The 18527-nt window shown below is 43.8% G+C and overlaps 1 protein-coding gene and 1 long non-coding RNA gene across 4 annotated transcripts in view; both read left to right on the forward strand.

The window, feature by feature from the left end:
* Positions 1 to 2266, forward strand: part of LOC143933557 (dual specificity tyrosine-phosphorylation-regulated kinase 1B-like) — a 100692-nt gene extending 98426 nt beyond the window's left edge. For all 3 annotated transcript variants that reach the window (XM_077456492.1, XM_077456491.1, XM_077456493.1), the window contains exon 11: positions 1494 to 2266. In XM_077456492.1, coding sequence (XP_077312618.1) covers positions 1494 to 2006 — 513 coding nt within the window. In that variant the 3' untranslated portion in view covers positions 2007 to 2266. The remainder of the gene's footprint in view (positions 1 to 1493) is intronic.
* An 833-nt stretch (positions 2267 to 3099) lies between these two features.
* LOC143933558 (uncharacterized) lies at positions 3100 to 8415 on the forward strand. Its single transcript, XR_013263125.1, has 2 exons — positions 3100 to 5466; positions 5514 to 8415. It is a non-coding gene; the product is annotated as an uncharacterized LOC143933558 (long non-coding RNA).
* The last annotated feature ends 10112 nt before the right edge of the window (positions 8416 to 18527 follow it).

Raw genomic sequence — 18527 nt, forward strand, 5'->3', positions numbered from 1 at the left:
TTGCAGTTTACAAGAAGCAATGTGGGGGACACAGCAAACACTGAAAGTTTTTGGACTTTTTTTCTGGCAGAAAACAAATACTGCACATCACCCTGAACATACCATCTCCACTGAAACATGGTGGTGGCAGCATCATGTGGTGGGGATGCTTTTCGTCAGCAGGGACAGGGAAGCTGTTCAGAGTTGATGGGAAGATGGATGGAGCCAAATACAGGGCAGTCTTAGAAGAAAAATCTGTTAGTCTGCAGAAGACTTGAGACCGGGGTGGAGGTTCACCTTCCAGCAGGACAACGACCCGAAACATCCAGCCAGAGCTACAATGGAATAGTTTAGATCAAAGCATATTCATGTGTTAGAATGGCCCAGTCAACTCTAAGGCCACGTACACACGGGCGGATTGTCTGCCCAACTAAGTTCGTCAGACAATCTGACAGACAGTCTGTCCAAATTGTGAATGAACGGACTTGACCACACACGATGAACAGACAGTCCGCTGAAAGCGTGCGCGATGACGTGTACAGCACGTACGACGGGACTAGAAAAACGACGTCCAATACACTGCAATGCAACCTTCGGCCGTGTAAATCCTTTCTGAGCATGCGCCATACTTAGTCCGTCCAACTTGCCTACACACGAGCGGACTGTCCGCTGAAACCAAGTTTGGACGGACAAAATTACGGAAATTCCGAAAGACAAAGTCCGTCAAACTGTCCGCTGAAAAAGTCCGCTGAAGCCCACACACGAGCGGATTGTCCGCTGAAACACGGTTCAGCGGACTAAGTTGGGCAGACAATCCGCCCGTGTGTACGCGGCCGTAGACATAAATCCAATTGAGAATCTGTGGCAAGACTTGAAAATTGCTGTTCAGACGCTCTCCATCCAATCTGACAGAACTTGGGCTATTTTGCAAAGAAGAGGAATGGGCAGAAATGTCCCTCTCTAGATGTGCAAAGCTGGTAGAGACATCCCCAAAAAGACTTGCAGCTGTAATTGCAGAGAAAGGTGGTTCTACAAAGTATTGACTCCGGGGGGCGCCATACAAATGCCCCCACACTTTTCACATAATTTGTAGAAGATTTTGAAATCCATTTTATCCTTTTCCTTACACTTGACAATTTTGTGCCACTTTGTGTTGGTCTATCACATGGATGCTCAACCTGTGGCCCTCCAGCTGTTGAGCAACTACAGGTCCCACGAGGCATTGCAAGGCTGACAGTTATAAGTATGCCTCCCAAAAGCATGATGGGACTTGTAGTGCAGCAACCCCTGGAGGGCCACAGGTTGAGCACCCGTGGTCCATCACATAAAATTCCAATAAAATACATTTACATTTTTGCTTGTAACATGATAAAATATCAAGGGGTATGAATACTTTTTCAAAGCACTGTATAGCATACCTGACATAAAATGATAGATTCCCGTACCTGGTAGAAGCAAGGTGATCCGTAATGTAATGCTCATCCTCTGTTTTCTTGTCTCTGTTCTTCCGACAGACTCACTCGCAGCAGCAGATAAGACTGTGGGCAGGCGGAGATGTCCCCATCACCAACAGCGACTCGTACCCTCAGATCTTACCTCACAAGCCCACTCCCAGTCAGCCGCAGCATTTTCATGGAAGCGAACCGCATCACCCTCACCCGCTGTACCATCACGTCAACCGGCCTCACTACCACCGGCAGCTCATCACCTCCTCCTCTCCGCAAATCCCCGAATCCATGGAGCTCAGCTTGGGACACAGACACCCCCAGTCTTCCTCTTCATTGCACCCACACCACCCTAGCTTAGACTGCAGTCCTTTTGGCTCCTCAAACTTACACTTAGGGGTTTCTGCTTTTCGGACTAGAACAGTCAGCGGGCATAACGACTCCAGCGTGCCTCTGAATTATCCCTACTCTAGCAACACATCCAGCATGGTCGGACCACCTCATATCCGAAACAGGACGGAAAGTGAAGAAAGTGCGATGTTAGGCGTTTGTGTCCCTCAGAGTACAGCAGCAAGCTCTTGATGTTTCTTTCATGTAAAATTAAAGCCATACCAATAATAGAAAAACAAAAAAAAAAACAAACAAAAAACAACAAAAAAACAAAAACGAAAATACTGAATTCGGAGGAGGGCTTGACAGGCTGCAGGGTGGGGTTGTGGAAACAAAAAAAAAAAAAGGGTGAGCTGGCTTTTATCACAACCATCAAAAAAAAAAAAAAAAGTTGTCAAGGTGTAGCTGTTAATGTGAATTGTTTATTTATTAAAAAATAAAAATCACTACGAGGGGAGTGTGAAGTGTGTGTTGACCCATGAGAAGCAGTTTTAACAGACTTCAAATTGGACTGCTCTGTTTATTTTTATTTTTATTTTTCTTTATTTTTTTCTTTCTTTTTGTTTTTATTTTGTTTTGTTTTATTGCTTTTTTGACACACTGGTAGAAGTTTAACCTGTGCAAAGACTTCAAGACATTTCCAATGCTTCCATTTCTATCACCAACTTTTTCCTTCTTCAGAAAGAAGCAGGACGAATCCAGACTTTCTTTGCACGTCAGTGAACTCGTTTACAGGCCAAAACATCATTCTGCAAAAACACTGTCTGTGCCACTTGCCCTACGCTGCCATCTTAACCATTCATCCAGATCTCCTGTGTTTGCCCCCCCCCCCCCTTCCTCCTCCCCCCCTCCTCCTCTCCAGGCCCCTCCCCCCCCATCCCCGATTTATACCAACTTTTGCTAGGGTGCAATTATCGCACTTCACTGGAATTATCTTGGCTGCTAACTCCACTCTCTCAACTGGAATTGCTGCTAAAACTCTTTTAACAGTTTGCTTTCTAAAAAAGAAAAAAAAAAAAAACTAAAGGTTCCCATGTCTTTTATTTATAACTTCGTACTCAGTCGGTTTTAGCTGTATCAGGAAGGAATTTTAGGAGCATTTTTATTTTTTATTTTAACGGATTCATATTGCTGAAGTTCATTTTTCTTGCCCTCCCCCCACCACTTTTTATTTTATTTTTATTTTAAATTTTTTTTTGTATTTCTTTCATTTTTTTCAGTTCAGTCCAATCTTTGATTTTTTTTTTTTTTTATACTTATACTCGCCCCCCCCCCCCCCCTACACTACAAATTTTGATTTCCCCCCCCCCCCCCCCCGTCTTTATCTTGCGGCTTCTTTTGTTTGGTGCGACCAGCACACTTTTCATGGGTTGTAAAATTTCTAAGCCCTTGCTTCAGTATTAAAACTTTACAGTGCTATGTGCTGTAACAGTAGGGTTTTTTATTTTAATTTTTTTAATTTTTCAAAAAAAAAAAAAGCAAAATGTAAAGATTAAACTGTCCTTTTCATATCTCTGTGGATAGTAAAGTACTGTTTTTTTATTTTATTTTTTCCCTTTTTGTTTTATTTTTTTTGTTTTTATTTTTTTTGTTTTCTTTTTTAATTTATTGTACCAAAGATGGTATTGAGGTTTCACTTTGAAGAGGAAAAAAAAAAAAAATTAAGAAAACTCAGACATGTAAAATGATTGTCTTTTTAAATGTTTCCTTTCTTCTGTTCTTGCGTGTTTAATTGGGCTTACAATTCTGAATCATGTGTAGTTGCTGTTGGACTCCAAGGCCTTTCACATTCATGTTTGTTTCAAGTATTGTGGGTGATTTGGAGGATCCTAAAAAATAAAGGACTAGCCAGCTACGTATCAAGCGGTCAGTCTGATTGTGTCGCCAAACTCTTATGAGCATCTGTGACAGCAACGCGTTACACCCCACCCCCCCCCCCCCTCCCCTCCCCCGCTTGTATAGTTTGTAAAATCGAATTGCTTTTTTTTGATAACAGGATGGAAATGTGTTTTGTAAATGTACAAATCTTTGATTCCATCTCTGATGGTAGCAAATACTTTAAGTAAAAGTGCAGCTATGCTTATGGACAGTAAAATATTTACGTGTTCTTTAACAGTAGCCCTTACTGACCTTTGTAGGTACAGATACTGTGGAGAAGTTCAGTGTTAAACTTGAAAGCAGTACCTCAATTGTTTAAATTCAGCTGCTCAGCTCCCTCGTGTTTCCCTCCTAGCAGTCGCTTTGTATCTTACCTGCCTTTTTAATCTAACGTAAATTCAGTTGCACGGCAAAGAGGTGGGAGCAGAGACCCAGACCTGGCTTGAACCACTTCAATTCTTCACTTTTTGAGGCTGAATTGGTCTACATCTCCTCTAGCTACAGAGGTCAATGAGGAATTGTTTTAAAAATGTACTGTTAAGAATATGACTGTTTGAAAGTCTATAGCATCGCCCCATTTATACTTTTAAAGGCTTAGTCCACCAAAAAAAAAAAAAATTCAGTGATGGGTGGGTGCCAGTGGGTCAGATCACCCCTCTGTATTTATGCCTTAAGACACCAGAGCTTGTCCCTTTTTTTTTTTTGCAGTTTGTTCCTCCAGCTCCATGATATCTCCTTCAAATCGACAATGTGATTAAAGCTGGTCCACACAACCAACCAGGGACTGTACGTAAGGGACAGTTGGGGCGGTACTAAAATTATTAACTTTTTATGATGGGACACCTGGGTGATTTAACTCAATGGCATCAATTCAAAACTAAATTTTAGTGTTTAAGCGGATGTAATGGCACAGGGTATATTCTTCACTGCATGACCAAAGACCACTGGACCTCTTTTAGGACTCCGGTCTTTCTGACAAATGTGCCTTGAACAGGGCAAGTTCTTGGAACTCACAAAATTTACATCTGACCCTCCTATCCCTTCAGCCCCTCTAGCGGGTTATCTTTGCATCTTTTTTTGTTGCAAGCGCCGCAGTCTGTCACGGTAGAGAAGTAGTGATATTTGGTTGTGCAGTTACCTGTTTAAAAAAAAAAGAAAAAACGATCTGTGACATCAAGGTTAAAGTGTACCTGTTGCTTATAATCCCGTGGAGACGGTTTTGGGCTTGACCACACGTGATTGCCTATCTCACCCATCTGGTCAAAAACATTGGCTTATTAAGAAGTGTGCTTTGTTTCCTTTTTTCTGGGGTATTGGTGCTTTTTGAAGTCACATTTTATGGAGTTTGGTAGCTTAGTTTAAAGTTCCTGCTACTCACTGCAGTGAAATTTGCTTACAGAATTTCCTGAAGTCTGTACAGATGTTTCCTCCTAGGCCCCTACAGATACTTTCTCTCTAGGCTGCCTATACAGTTAACCCCCTATGCCCATAGAGAAGTTCTTTCTAGGCACATAGAAATGCCCTCTATTTGGGCCTGTACAGTTGTCTCCTCCCTAGGCCCATAGAGTTGTTGTTCGTAGGCACATACAAATGCTCTCTGCCTAGGCCCCATAGATGTGTGTCCTTCCTAGGTCCATAGAGGCATTCTCCCTAGGCACATAGACTTGCTCTCTGCCTAGGTCCATAGAGGCATTTTGCCTAGGCCCCATAGATGTCTCCTCCCTAGGTCCATAGAGGCATTCTCCCTAGGCACATAGACTTGCTCTCTGCCTAGGTCCATAGAGGCATTCTGCCTAGGCCCCATAGATGTCTCCTCCCTAGGTCCATAGAGGCATTCTCCCTAGGCACATAGACTTGCTCTCTGCGTAGGCCCCATAGATGTGTCTCCGCTCTAGGTCCATAGAGGCATTCTCCCTAGGCCCATAGACATGCTCTCTGCCTAGGTCCATAGAGGCATTCTGCCTAGGCCCCATAGATGTGTGTCCTTCCTAGGTCCATAGAGGCATTCTCCCTAGGCACATAGACTTGCTCTCTGCCTAGGTCCATAGAGCCATTCTGCCTAGGCCCCATAGATGTCTCCTCCCTAAGTCCATAGAGGCATTCTCCCTAGGCACATAGACTTGCTCTCTGCGTAGGCCCCATAGATGTGTCTCCTCCCTAGGTCCATAGAGGCATTCTCCCTAGGCACATAGACTTGCTCTCTGCCTAGGTCCATAGAGGCATTCTGCCTAGGCCCCATAGATGTCTCCTCCCTAGGTCCATAGAGGCATTCTCCCTAGGCACATAGACTTGCTCTCTGCCTAGGTCCATAGAGGCATTCTGCCTAGGCCCCATAGATGTCTCCTCCCTAGGTCCATAGAGGCATTCTCCCTAGGCACATAGACTTGCTCTCTGCGTAGGCCCCATAGATGTGTCTCCGCTCTAGGTCCATAGAGGCATTCTCCCTAGGCCCATAGACATGCTCTCTGCCTAGGCCCCATAGACGTGTCTCCTCAAGTCCATAGAGATGATCTTCTTGGGTACATAGAAGTGCTCTCTGCCTATGCCCTATACACGTGTCTCCGCCCTAGTTCCATAGAGACATTCTCCCTAGGCACATAGGCATGCTCTCTGCCTAGGTCTGTACACTTGTCTCCTCCCTAGGCCCATAGTTCTTCCTGGGCACATAGAAATGCCCTCTGCCCAGGCTCGTAGAGATGTTCTTCCTAGGCACGTAGAAATGCCCTCTGCTTAGGCCTGTACAGTTGTCTCCTCCCTAGGTACATGGTTATCTCATAATGTAATGGACAGTCCATTGCAGAGAAAAATTAGGTGGTTTGCTATACTAGGTGATTTACTTGGTACTGGCTCCGTCCCCCCCCCCCCCAAAGAGGAGCTCTGCTCAGTTGTTTTTTTTTTTAAATTAGGTTATGTAGCTGACTTTTAATATAAAGACACTTACCAGCCCAGGGATCCAACTCTGTCATCACCTGGGCTGGTTCTTCTCTTCATGTCACCGGTCCCACCATCTTGCTTGTGGGAAGCCGGCTGAGCTTCCTGGTGTTACACAGCCAGCTTTCCTCTGGGGTGAGCAGGGATGGGCTTTCTCAATGGTTCCGCAGCCTCCTGGAACTTTTGATGTGTACCATGAGGTTGCAGGTGAGGATTTGGGGTGGGTCGATCTTCTCTTCTCATCTAGGCGAGCAGAACGGATGTGGGGGGCTGGTACCTTTTCACAGTTCCAGCACGGGGAGAGGAGAGCAATCAGTGGAACTTCTCTTCTCAGGTGGTCTACTTTAAGGAAACTCTCATTTTGGGTGTTTGTAATACCTAAAGCAGGTTATAATCGGCAGTGATGTTGGTAGAAGTAATTTTTAATGTATTTATATCATATGTAATCCACCCTAAGTGAGTTATTGGTTTTATTCCTGTATCAAGTGACTAAAAATGTCACATCTAGTTACTAGATATGTGTAAATCTAGTGACTAAAGCCATGTTTTATTTATGTAGAATGTGACAAAGAATGGTTTAAAATCTTACAACTTAAAAAAAGGGGTTATGCTTGACACATTGTCTCTTCCATTTTTTTTTTTTTTTTTAAGTGACAGGTACACTTTAACCCAATGATGTGTTTATTATAAATAGGTCTCCTTATGGGCATTTCCAAACCACTTGTGCCAGACCTCAAAGGACTCTTATGTATCGTCTGGTGTATGCTGTTCTTTTTTTTTTTTTTTTTTTTTTTTTTCTTTTTTTTTTTTTTCTCTCTGCTTTTGTATCAGGGTTGAATCATGTTAATGTACATTTAATTCTAGTAAAGGCAGTTTTCTTAAAGCCTCCAATTTTAACTATTTAACAGAGTGACATTTTCTGGGCTTTAAGGCTTGTGTGTTCCATATCGATTGTGCTTTCCACATCTGGACTGGCCCGGAAGAGCAGTCAACTACGCAGCCGGTTTATCTACAGGGTCTTTTCGGATTGTAAAAAAAAAGAAATCGGTTGAACCCAACATTAAGGACTTTGTTTTTTTTTTTTTTGTTTTTCCATGAAAGTCTTTAAATTTCTTTGTTTCCCACCAAAGTACAGAAAAAAAAGCTATATGGTATTGAATTCTAGTGGAAAAAAAAAAGACCTTTGGTTGTTTCCTCAACCCTCTTTATTTTTATTTTTTATTTTCTTTTCTGATATGTCTGTTATATGATGCAAGTCCCTACTGTTAAGTACAGAGCAGGTTTGTGCTGCGCAAGAGATTAATAAATAAGGCTTCTTTGGACTTCTGCACTTTGCAACTAAACTTATTCTAGTGGTGTGTGTTCTCGAGTCTCTTGCAGTACTCTAATGCTGGCTGGACCTTTTTAATTATACTACCTGGGGGTGTCTTTGCCATTTTGTCAATAAAACGCAGATCCGGAACGGTCGCTGGCGGTTTTCGCAACTTTTTAGTTTTCCTGAACCCAAGGACCCCAAGATTACGAAAAAATTTTGTGCTTTTCGAACGGTAAGAAAATATCAAGGGGGGTGTGACATCAAAGTGACTTACCTGGCCAGTTGTTTTTTTGCTGATCTACATTTTGAACGGCTTTTTGTGAAGTTCTCTCTCTCTCACACTTGTGATGTTCACACTAACAAAACAAGGATTTGTCAAAGAGAACTGTGTAAAAGGGACACCTTCATTGAAGCTTGTATATAATGTATGTTTAAAACATAAAATTTAAGGATGATAAAGTTATCTTTTCTATAGAATATGTTGCTCTAGAATTCTTGTTGGGTGGGTATAATTATCATTTTGATGGAGTTACATTGACTGCAATTGATTTTCTGTGTCTGGATGGACCAACTATGTGCTCTAAAGGTTATCTAAAGCTTTTTTTTTTATTTTTTTTCATTTTTGCTGTTTAATATGTCAAAGAGCTCCAAGTGAAAAATCTGACATACAATTTTCTTGTAGATTTACCAAAAATCATGTAATAGGAGGTCAAACCTAAACACTTTCAATGTGTATCCAGTCAGACAGACCCTTGCACTATATATAGTTGAAGGTAAATCTAAGGGAAATTTGTATAATTTATGGCCAGCTTTAGGCTGCACCCCCCCCCCACCCCCTGATGCCCTGCCCCCTCCCACTTGCTATCGCAATCTATTTTGAATCAAACTACAAGTACCATCAGCCATTACACCCAATGGCTTGTAGTTGTCAATGAACTATGAGGTCCAGGGCAGGACTTGGGGTGGTGGGGGCCCCTGGGCTTGAGTCTCTTACGGGCCCTACCTTCTATACATTACCATATTTATAGGCGTATAACACGCACCCGCATATAACACGCACCCCAAGTTGAGGAGGGAAGTTTAAGGAAAAAAACATACATTTAAATGCCCATCAATGCAGCCTTATCAGTGTCCATCTGCAGCCTTGCCCATCCATCTGCAGCCTTGTCAGTGTCATTTGCAACCTTGTCAGTGTAGCCTTGTCATTTGCAGCCTTGCCCCAGTGTCATTTGCAGCCTTTTTATTGCAGTCTTGAAGTTTAAAAATGGCGCCCCCAAGATACAGAGTCCTCTGTATCTTGACGGCTCTCGGGTCCTCTTGGCGGCTCTCGGGTCCTCTCGCAGTCCCAAGAGTAGCCGAGTGTACTTGGCTCGGCTCACAGTCACGCACAGTCCCTGTGCTATGTCCATCATAGGGCAGGACTGGGCGTGACTGTGAGTGGAGCTGAGCTGAGTACACTCGGCTATGTATCTTGGCGGGGCCCCCTATTGGGAGGATCCCATAGGCTTGAGCCCAGTCAAGCCCAATGGTAAGTCCTGTCCTGATGAGGTCACTGGTGAGTGCTCGGGTAGTTCTTCCTACTCTTAGGTAACTGCTTGTCCATAAGAGAGGTATGCATAAGACCCCTATCTGGGGAGTCTGCAGGAGCCTGAGATTGCAACTGCAATCTGATTGCAGGTGCAATGCTTTGCAGGCTCCTTAAAAAAAATAAAAAAATTAAATGCATGTTTTTCTCATCTGCAGGAAAAAAGTACATTTTTTTTTTGTTTCAAAAGGTGAATTTGACCTTAAGGCTGGGTTCACACCTATGCGAATTGGATTTGGCTTATACCGCATCCAATTTGCATGATATTTTAAAATTAGTCCATTTGAATGAGGCTGGTTCACATATATGCGTTGCATTCGCACTCCGCATTGCCCAAAAGTGTGTGTTTTCTGGGCCTTGCAGTGCGAATTGCAAGCACATCTTTTATGGGTACGCATCTGATTCACAGATACATTCCGTTGTGAACAGGATAAAATCCTGACCTGGATGTAAACCTGACCCGACGCTGGTGTTTGGACCCTGACCCGACGCTGGTGTTTGGACCCTGACCCGACGCTGGTGTTTGGACCCTGACCCGACGCTGGTGTTTGGACCCTGACCCGACGCTGGTGTTTGGACCCTGACCCGACGCTGGTGTTTGGACCCTGACCCGACGCTGGTGTTTGGACCCTGACCCGACGCTGGTGTTTGGACCCTGACCCGACGCTGGTGTTTGGACCCTGACCCGACGCTGGTGGGTGGACCCTGACCCGACGCTGGTGGGTGGACCCTGACCCGACGCTGGTGGGTGGACCCTGACCCGACGCTGGTGGGTGGACCCTGACCCGACGCTGGTGGGTGGACCCTGACCCGACGCTGGTGGGTGGACCCTGACCCGACGCTGGTGGGTGGACCCTGACCCGACGCTGGTGGGTGGACCCTGACCCGACGCTGGTGGGTGGACGCTGACCCGACCAAAAATTGATGTGAAACGCTGACCCGACCAAAAATTGATGTGAAACGCTGACCCGACCAAAAATTGATGTGAAACGCTGACCCGACCAAAAATTGATGTGAAACGCTGACCCGACCAAAAATTGATGTGAAACGCTGAACTACTACTTTGTCAATTAACTGTGAAAACGGAGCTTCAATTCGCACCACACATGTGTGAACCCAGCCTAAAGCAATTTTATTCCCTTCAACCACAGCCATTAACACCCCCATTAACACAGTGTTGATGGGGAATCTATCCTGCTGCGCTATTGTATCCTGACAGCAGGAGGTTCCCTGCCATCCTAATATGAATCATGCTGCCGGCAGTAATAATCAAGTAAGGACTATCCACATTTTTTTGATGACCTATAAAAAAAAAAAAAATTGCATCCAGCAACCGTCTACACTACCTTTTTTTTTGGAACTTATTGCTGTCTGACCCCTCTCTAAAGATTCTGGTGACAATGGACAGCAGGATCAATAGAGTGGAAGTAAAGTTCTAAATTAAGTTGTCCCAGTAACTGGAATTGAGAAATCTTTCAGTGGGTGTTCTTGTTCCAATCTCAGCTATGAGTGAGATTCTTCTCACTTCCTGCTGCCTACAGAAGAAGAGGTGAGGGGAAATCTATGCAAATGAACAGATGACAAAAAAGGACTGGTTTTTGAACCTGCACTCTATCCAAAACAAATATTTAACTTTAGTTATGCTTTTTGCTTACCCTGTCTAGACTAAAGCACCCCCCACCCTCCTTTGCCCAAAAACTTTGCAGCAATCTTTAGCGCCTCCGACCAAAGTCTTTAGTGTAACCACCCTGTGGGAGTAGATCCCCACAGAAGACCAGGGAAGAGGCTCTGAACATTCTTACAGCCCATGATCAGCTGAATCTGGGAGATGGTGGTGATTTGAGAGTGCTTTAAGTCTGGAGAAAGCAAAAAGGAAATAACTTATCCTTGTCACTTTTAGTTTTTAATTGTTTTTAGTGTAGGAGCTTTTTCTCAAGTGGTTATTTAAAGCTGAATTCCAGGAATTCAGCTACTTTGTAAAAACTGCAGCAATACCATGAGTCAGGTCTAATGAGGTGCCTGCCGCCTTGTAGACTTGCCTCTAGTAACATCTGATAGGCTCTGATGCTGCTTTCTCTGGTCTTGGTTCCTTCAAGAGCAGAGTCACCGAAACTGTTATGACTGCCCTTCCCCTCTTTCTGTCCATTCACAGAAGCCTTTGTATTTTGTGAACTCATTCAGAAAATACAAAGGCTTCTGTGAATGGGCTGCAGAAGGTAGAGACAGGCATACCTGCTGTATGTGCTTCTCTCCTTGCACAGCCAGAGTGTATCCTCGCGAGTTAAGTAAACCTCACATAATACAGTGCCTTGGAAAAGTATTTATACCCCTTGAACTTTTCCACATGTCATGTTGCAACCAAAAACATGTATTTTATTAGGATTTTATGTGACAGACCAACACAAAGTGGCACATGATTGTAAAGGAAAATGATAAATGTGTTTTTTTTTTTTTTTTTTTTTTTTTTTTATTAAATATCTGAAATGTGTGGCATGCATTTGTTTTCAGCCCCCCTTTACGCTAATTTCCCTAACGCAAATCTAATGGAACCAATTGCCTTCAGAAGTCACCTAATTAGTAAATAGAGTCCACCTGTGTATAATTTAATCTGAGTATAAATGCAGCTGTCCTGTGAAGCCCCAGAGGTTTGTAAGAGAACCGTAATGAACAAACAGTATGAAGGCCAAGGAACACACCAAACAGGTCAGGGATAAAGTTGTGGAGAAGTTCAAAGCATGGTTAGGGTATTAAAAAAAAAAATATCCCACGCTTTGAACATTTCACAGAGCACTGTTCAAGCCACCATCTGGAAATGAAAAGAGTATGGGCACAACTGCAAACCTACCAAGACATGGCCGTCCACCTAAACTGATGGTCTGAGCAAGGAGGGCATTCATTAGAGAAGAAGCCAAGAGGCCCATGGTAAAGCTGCAGAGATCCACAGCTGAGGTGGGAGAATCTGTCCACAGGACAACTATTAGTCGTGCACTTCACAAATCTGCCCTTTATGGAAGAGTGGCAAGAAGAAAGACATTGTTAAAAAAGAGAGCCAAAATAAGTCCCATTTGCAGTTCGCGAGAAGCCATGTGGGGGACACAGCAGACATGGAAGAAGGTGCTCTGCTCAGATGGGACCAAAATTGAACTTTTTAGCAAAATGCTATGTGTGATGGAAAACTAACACTGAACACACCATCCCCACTGTGAAACATGACGGTGGCAGCATCCTGTTATGGGGATGCTTTTCTTTAGCAGGGGCAGGGAAGCTGACTAGAGTTGATGGGAAGATTGATGAAGCCAAATACAGGGCAATCTTAGAAGAAAACCTGTTAGTCTGCAAAAGACTTGAGACTGGGGCGGAGGTTCACCTTCCATCAGGACAACAACCCTAAACATGCAGCCAGAGCTACAATGGAATGGTTTTGATCAAAGCATATTCATGCGTTAGAATGGCCCAGTCACAGTCCAGACCTAAATCCAAATGCGAAATCTGTGGCAAGACTTGATAATTGCTGTTCAGACGCTCTCCATCCAATCTGACAGAGCTTGAGATATTTTGCAAAGTAGAATGTGCAAATCTGGTAGAGAAATCCCCAAAAAGACTTGCAGCTGTAATTGCAGAGAAAGGGGGTTCTACCAAGTATAGACTCAAGGTGGCTGAATACAAATGCACGTCACACTTTTCATATATTTTATTTGTAAAAAATTTGAAAACCATTTATCATTTTCCTTCCACTTCACAATTATGTGCCACTTTGTGTTGGTCTATCACATAAAACCCCAATCAAATACATTTTACGTTTTTGGTTTTAACATGAAACAATGTGGAAAATTTCAAGGGGTAAGGCACTATAAATAATAGAAGTCCTGGAGGTGACTTGCACCTAATTTGACTTAACGCCTAGTGTGCCTGCACTTTTTGCAAAGGTGCTGAACTCCTGGCATTCAGTCTTAAGAACTCTTCACAGAAATAGCTTGAATCTTGGTTAATAACTATTAAACCTTTCATTCTCCTGGTTTCTCGGCAGGGTGTCTAAGGGTGCCAGCGGAAAAGACTGATTCTCTGTGCTACCTAGCCAGAAAAAAAAAACTTTGCACACAAGGCAGGTATAGATTCGGTTGCATATCCTTAAGTGCCTGGAGACACACAAGGAGATCGCCTACCCCAATAAACCTCACTTAATGGTGGCTGCTGGTTACCATAGAAAAGATTCAGTGTTCAGGCCGATAAGAGGCTGTGTATGGGCACCAACAGACACCGCTGGCTGAGACTTGTTGGACGTAAGACTCTATTGAAAAGCCTTTCCTGTGTGTACGTCCACCATCCATCTGGTGAGGGTTGTTTCATTCCTGACAAAGATCTAGGCCTACTGGGCTTTAAAGTTGAACTCAAGCTTGCCCAAGTTCTCTGCAATGGGGTTGAAGTGTTATGAAGTGTCTTGCCTTCATTCTACCCAATCACAAGTTAGCTGTGGTTTTTGGGTGCCATCCATTTTCCATGTGTTTTACTGCAGCTAGCCAGAACTGGTGGCAAGTCCAGTAGATGTGTACTGGTGGCAAGTCCAGTAGATGTGTACTGGTGGCGAGTCCAGTAGATGTGTACTGGTGGCGAGTCCAGTAGATGTGTACTGGGGGCGAGTCCAGTAGATGTGTACTGGGGGCGAGTCCAGTAGACGTGTACTGGGGGCGAGTCCAGTAGACGTGTACTGGGGGCGAGTCCAGTAGACGTGTACTGGGGGCGAGTCCAGTAGACGTGTACTGGGGGCGAGTCCAGTAGACGTGTACTGGGGGCGAGTCCAGTAGACGTGTACTGGGGGCGAGTCCAGTAGACGTGTACTGGGGGCGAGTCCAGTAGACGTGTACTGGGGGCGAGTCCAGTAGACGTGTACTGGTAACTGGCTGCCATACAATATGCAGGGAATGAAATTGTTTTAGGACCTGAAGCTTGGATCAGAAACATAAAGCATAGCTTAGTCACTGGAATAAAACTGTTCTTGAAGCACCTTTCAAAGGACTATCGGACTGTATTTTTCACACACATGTCCGGATCTCCACCTGCCTTTTAGTCCCTTCCTGTCTGTGTGCAACCACACCTTCTATTTAAGGTTTTGAAACCAAGCATGCCCTAAAGACAGGCCATACGTTTTTTTTGCTGTTCATGGTGATCCACGATGCTGAGAAAATCTTCTAATGATGTCTACACAGAAACTAACATGCCATATCTGTAATGAGCGTAGGTCAGGAGGAGGAACAGGTGAAGCTGCTGGACAACCACAAGATTGACACTCCTAAGGAGTGTCGGTTTCTGTGTAGACTTCTAAAATTGTGGCATCAGAGCGGACTCCAGCAGCAGGAAAGCTATGTCCTGGCTACTTGAACGGGTATGCCTGGTTGCAGACCAGGGCAATAAAGGTATACTGGATTTGATTCAATGTGCCTTACCAGAAGCCACTAACCAGACATTACAACCTGCAGGTAAAAATAAGCCAGCCTTGCATGCCTTTAGCAAGATCCTGCTGTGTAAATCTCAAGATTGGTTGGATAGAAATGAATTCTCATGTATGCATTCGGCTCGCTTCACACTGCTGCGACATGGGATCCGACTTGAGACCCTAAGTCGTATTACATGACAAATTCAATGCGTCTCTGAAAGCCGTCCTGATACTACACAAGTCGCTCCAACTTGTGAAAAGGTTCCTGCTTTACTTTGGTCTGACTTGGGTGTGATTTGTACAGGCTCCTAAGTAGCATCCAAGTTGGAAAGCAGTCTCAAAATTGTACGACTTTGCCATCACAGCAGTGTGAACCGGGCCTTCCTCTGTGAATTTAGCTGTTTGCATGGAGTTCAGCTCAGGCATATAAAATGTAAGGGTTAATAGCTTGTTTTGTCTAAGGGTAAGAAGAAATCGTTTTGTTCCTATGCTCCCCTGGCAGGTGGTGCACCCTTATGATCCAGTGGTGGGCTGTCCTTTTGTCCAGTTCAGGGTTATGGATCTTATTCTGGTGTTGATAATGTCTAGACTGGTGGAGCGTGAGGCTCGGTTCACACAGGGGCGACTTGTCCCGGCGACTTCGCCGCCTGACAAGTCGCGCCCCGTTCTGTACTATGGAACCGTTCTAATAGCTCCGACTTAGAAAAAAGGTTCCTGTACTACTTTGGGGCGACTTGCATTGACTTCTATACAGAAGTCGTTTTGCAAGTCGCCGCTGATCGTGTGCAGGTCGTGGCGCTGCAAGTCGTGCCGCCCCTGTGTGAACCGAGCCTGAGGGTGCAGATGTGCAAAGGATCAGGTAAGTAATCTCCTTTTTACTGCTTCCCTTAAGCATAATCGAGCTATTAACACTTGCCGTATCGGCACAGACCCATTGCAATTTCTAATTTATTTGCATGGAGTTGAGCTTTAACTACTTAAGGACCGCCTACTGTACATATGTCGGTACTTTGAAGAGGGATATCACGGTAACTGCCACAACCGAGATATCCCTCTTTACAGGAGGCAGTCCTGTTTACGATAATGGTGGTCTCCGCGGCGGGTTCACTGCGAGATTACCGTTGGTGGCGGGAGGGGTGCCACCCTCCCCCCCCCCCTTCCTGCCGCTCTCCCGTGCCCTCCGCCGCTTACCGGAGCCGTCGTTGGCGGCGGAGGCGATCGGGTCCTTCTTGTTGCTGGGTATAGAGGTGAGTGAGTCTACGATGGCCCCCACTCGTCTCTATACCATATGAGGGCGGAAGCAACGTCAAAATGTCACTTACGCCATAGCTCTTAAAGGAACATTTTTTTTTTCAATGTAATTTTTTCAAATTAATTTTTTATTTTTTTTCTATTGCATTTAAGTCCAAATATGAGATCGGAGGACTTTTTGACCCCAGATCTCATATTTAAGAGGACCGTCATACTTTTTTCTATTACAAGGGATGTTTACATTCCTTGTAATAGGAATAAAAGTGATACCTATTTTTTTTTTTTTTTTTTTTTTTAAACAGTGTAAAAAGAAATAAAATCAAGTCAAATAAAAAATAAGAAAAAAAAATATATATTTTAAAATACCCCGTCCCGACGAGCTCACGTGCAGATGCAAATGCATACATGAGTAGCGCCCGCGTATGAAAACAGTAGTCAAACCACCCTTGTGAGGCATCGCTGCAATCGGTAGAGCGAGAACAATAATTCTAGCCATAGACCACCTCTGTAACACAAAACATGCAACCTGTAGAATTTTTTAAATTTCGGTTATGTAGGTTTTTGAGGGTAAAAGTTTGACGCCATTCCACGTGCGGGCTCAATTTTGAAGTGTTACATGTTGGGTATCTATTTACTCGGCGTAACATTATCTTTCACAATATAAATAAAAAGGGACTAATTTTACTGTTGTCTTACTTTTTTGAATGAATAACAAAAAAAAAAAAAAAATTCCCAAAAAAGTGCGCTTGTAAGACCGCTGCACAAATACGGTGTGAAAACAAGTATTGCAATGACTGCCATTTTTTTTTTTCTCTAGGGTGTTAGAACCCCCACCCATTATATATTTATTTTTTTTCTAAGTAATTTTCTAGCAAAAAAAAAAAAGTTTTAAACATGTGAACACCAAATCTGAAAAAGAGGCCTGGTCCTTAAGTGGTTAATGTTCGTGCCACACTGCCTGTTGGGCCATCTAACAGTAAACAGCGAATATATGATTGGTTCAGAAAGTTTTTGAGCCTAAAATCAAATTCTTTCTAAGAGATTAACTGCAAAAAAACAACTTCTGAAAATGTTTGTTACTTGGTGGACATAAGTCCATCCTTTTGGCATCAGTAATTTATCACTTATTATCTAGGGGATTATGCATATCTTCAAAGTCAGAGGACATAAGCCCTTTCCAGACTGGTTCTTGGTCAGTACTGAACTCCATGCTTCAGCATAACGCCATGGAATTGCCCCATGATAGGTTTCATTTAATCGCTGAGCTGATTGTTCCAGGTACAGTTTGTTCAGGCCATTGGTCTCCTTACAGCTGGCCATTGTGATACCTCCTCATGGGAAACTTCTGGTTGGTAAAGAGATTAGTAGTCATCAGCTTGAGTGCCATACTACTGAGCCCACTGGAACCCATTACAATGTGAAGCAGCAGCAGTGAGTACTCTGTGCAAGTATTGTTCCTATGGTTATTCTATTAAGGAACATCTCATCTAGTTTTCAAATACTTCTGATGTTCTATGGTGGCTATTACTACTCTGTTATGAGAGACTATTATTACCCAAAGAGTCAGGACCGAGGTGGTCTGTAGTGGATAATATGGGTTCCGGTGTATCTGCACCTTCCTTGAGGATTGCTGGCAACCACACACACCAAAAAAATAACAAAAAACCCAAGAGTGGGCAATGCGTTTTGGGAGGGAATTGGCCTTTAACCTCCTATACAGCCAATTTATCACAAGCATAATCTGAATTGAATGTCGGACTACGTCTTAGAGGTTATGACTACATATTGGTGTACAAAAGTCTTCTAGTTTACAAAGCACATTCCAGATATTGGGGGAGCTACGGTCAGCGGGGGAGACCAAGATTCAAGGTTTGTCAACACATTGACATAGCTTTTGTGTAAAATCAACATCTAACACTACGATCTGAACAAAAAAAATATTTACAGGGCCCACATTGCACAAGGGCAAGAATACTTTACTCTGATCTCTCCAGTGAAGTGAAAGGTAGCTGGTTGTGTGATTCTGCATTTGGCGCCAGCTCAATAGATGTATAATCAGCCAGACTAAAGCCTGGTGCCCAATATCGGGGGGGGGGGGGGGGGGGGGAGTTTCTGATAAACCCAGTGGGCTGAACAAAAAACAAAAGAGCTCAGGAGATCCTGTACTAACAATCCAATGTTAGTACAGGAATCTCTCCACTGAGCTACTGTGTTCTGACAGGGGGATAAGCCGGTTTCCTACTGTGCATGCGTATTGGTTCAGCATGACAGCCACGTAACTAGCATTTGCAGAAGGGGATTGTATGTATACTAAAGTTGAAC

Source organism: Lithobates pipiens, unplaced genomic scaffold (assembly GCF_037356315.1).
Source record: "Lithobates pipiens isolate NorthernLeopardFrog02 unplaced genomic scaffold, aLitPip1_a1.2 Scaffold_27, whole genome shotgun sequence".
Lineage (NCBI taxonomy): Eukaryota > Metazoa > Chordata > Amphibia > Anura > Ranidae > Lithobates > Lithobates pipiens.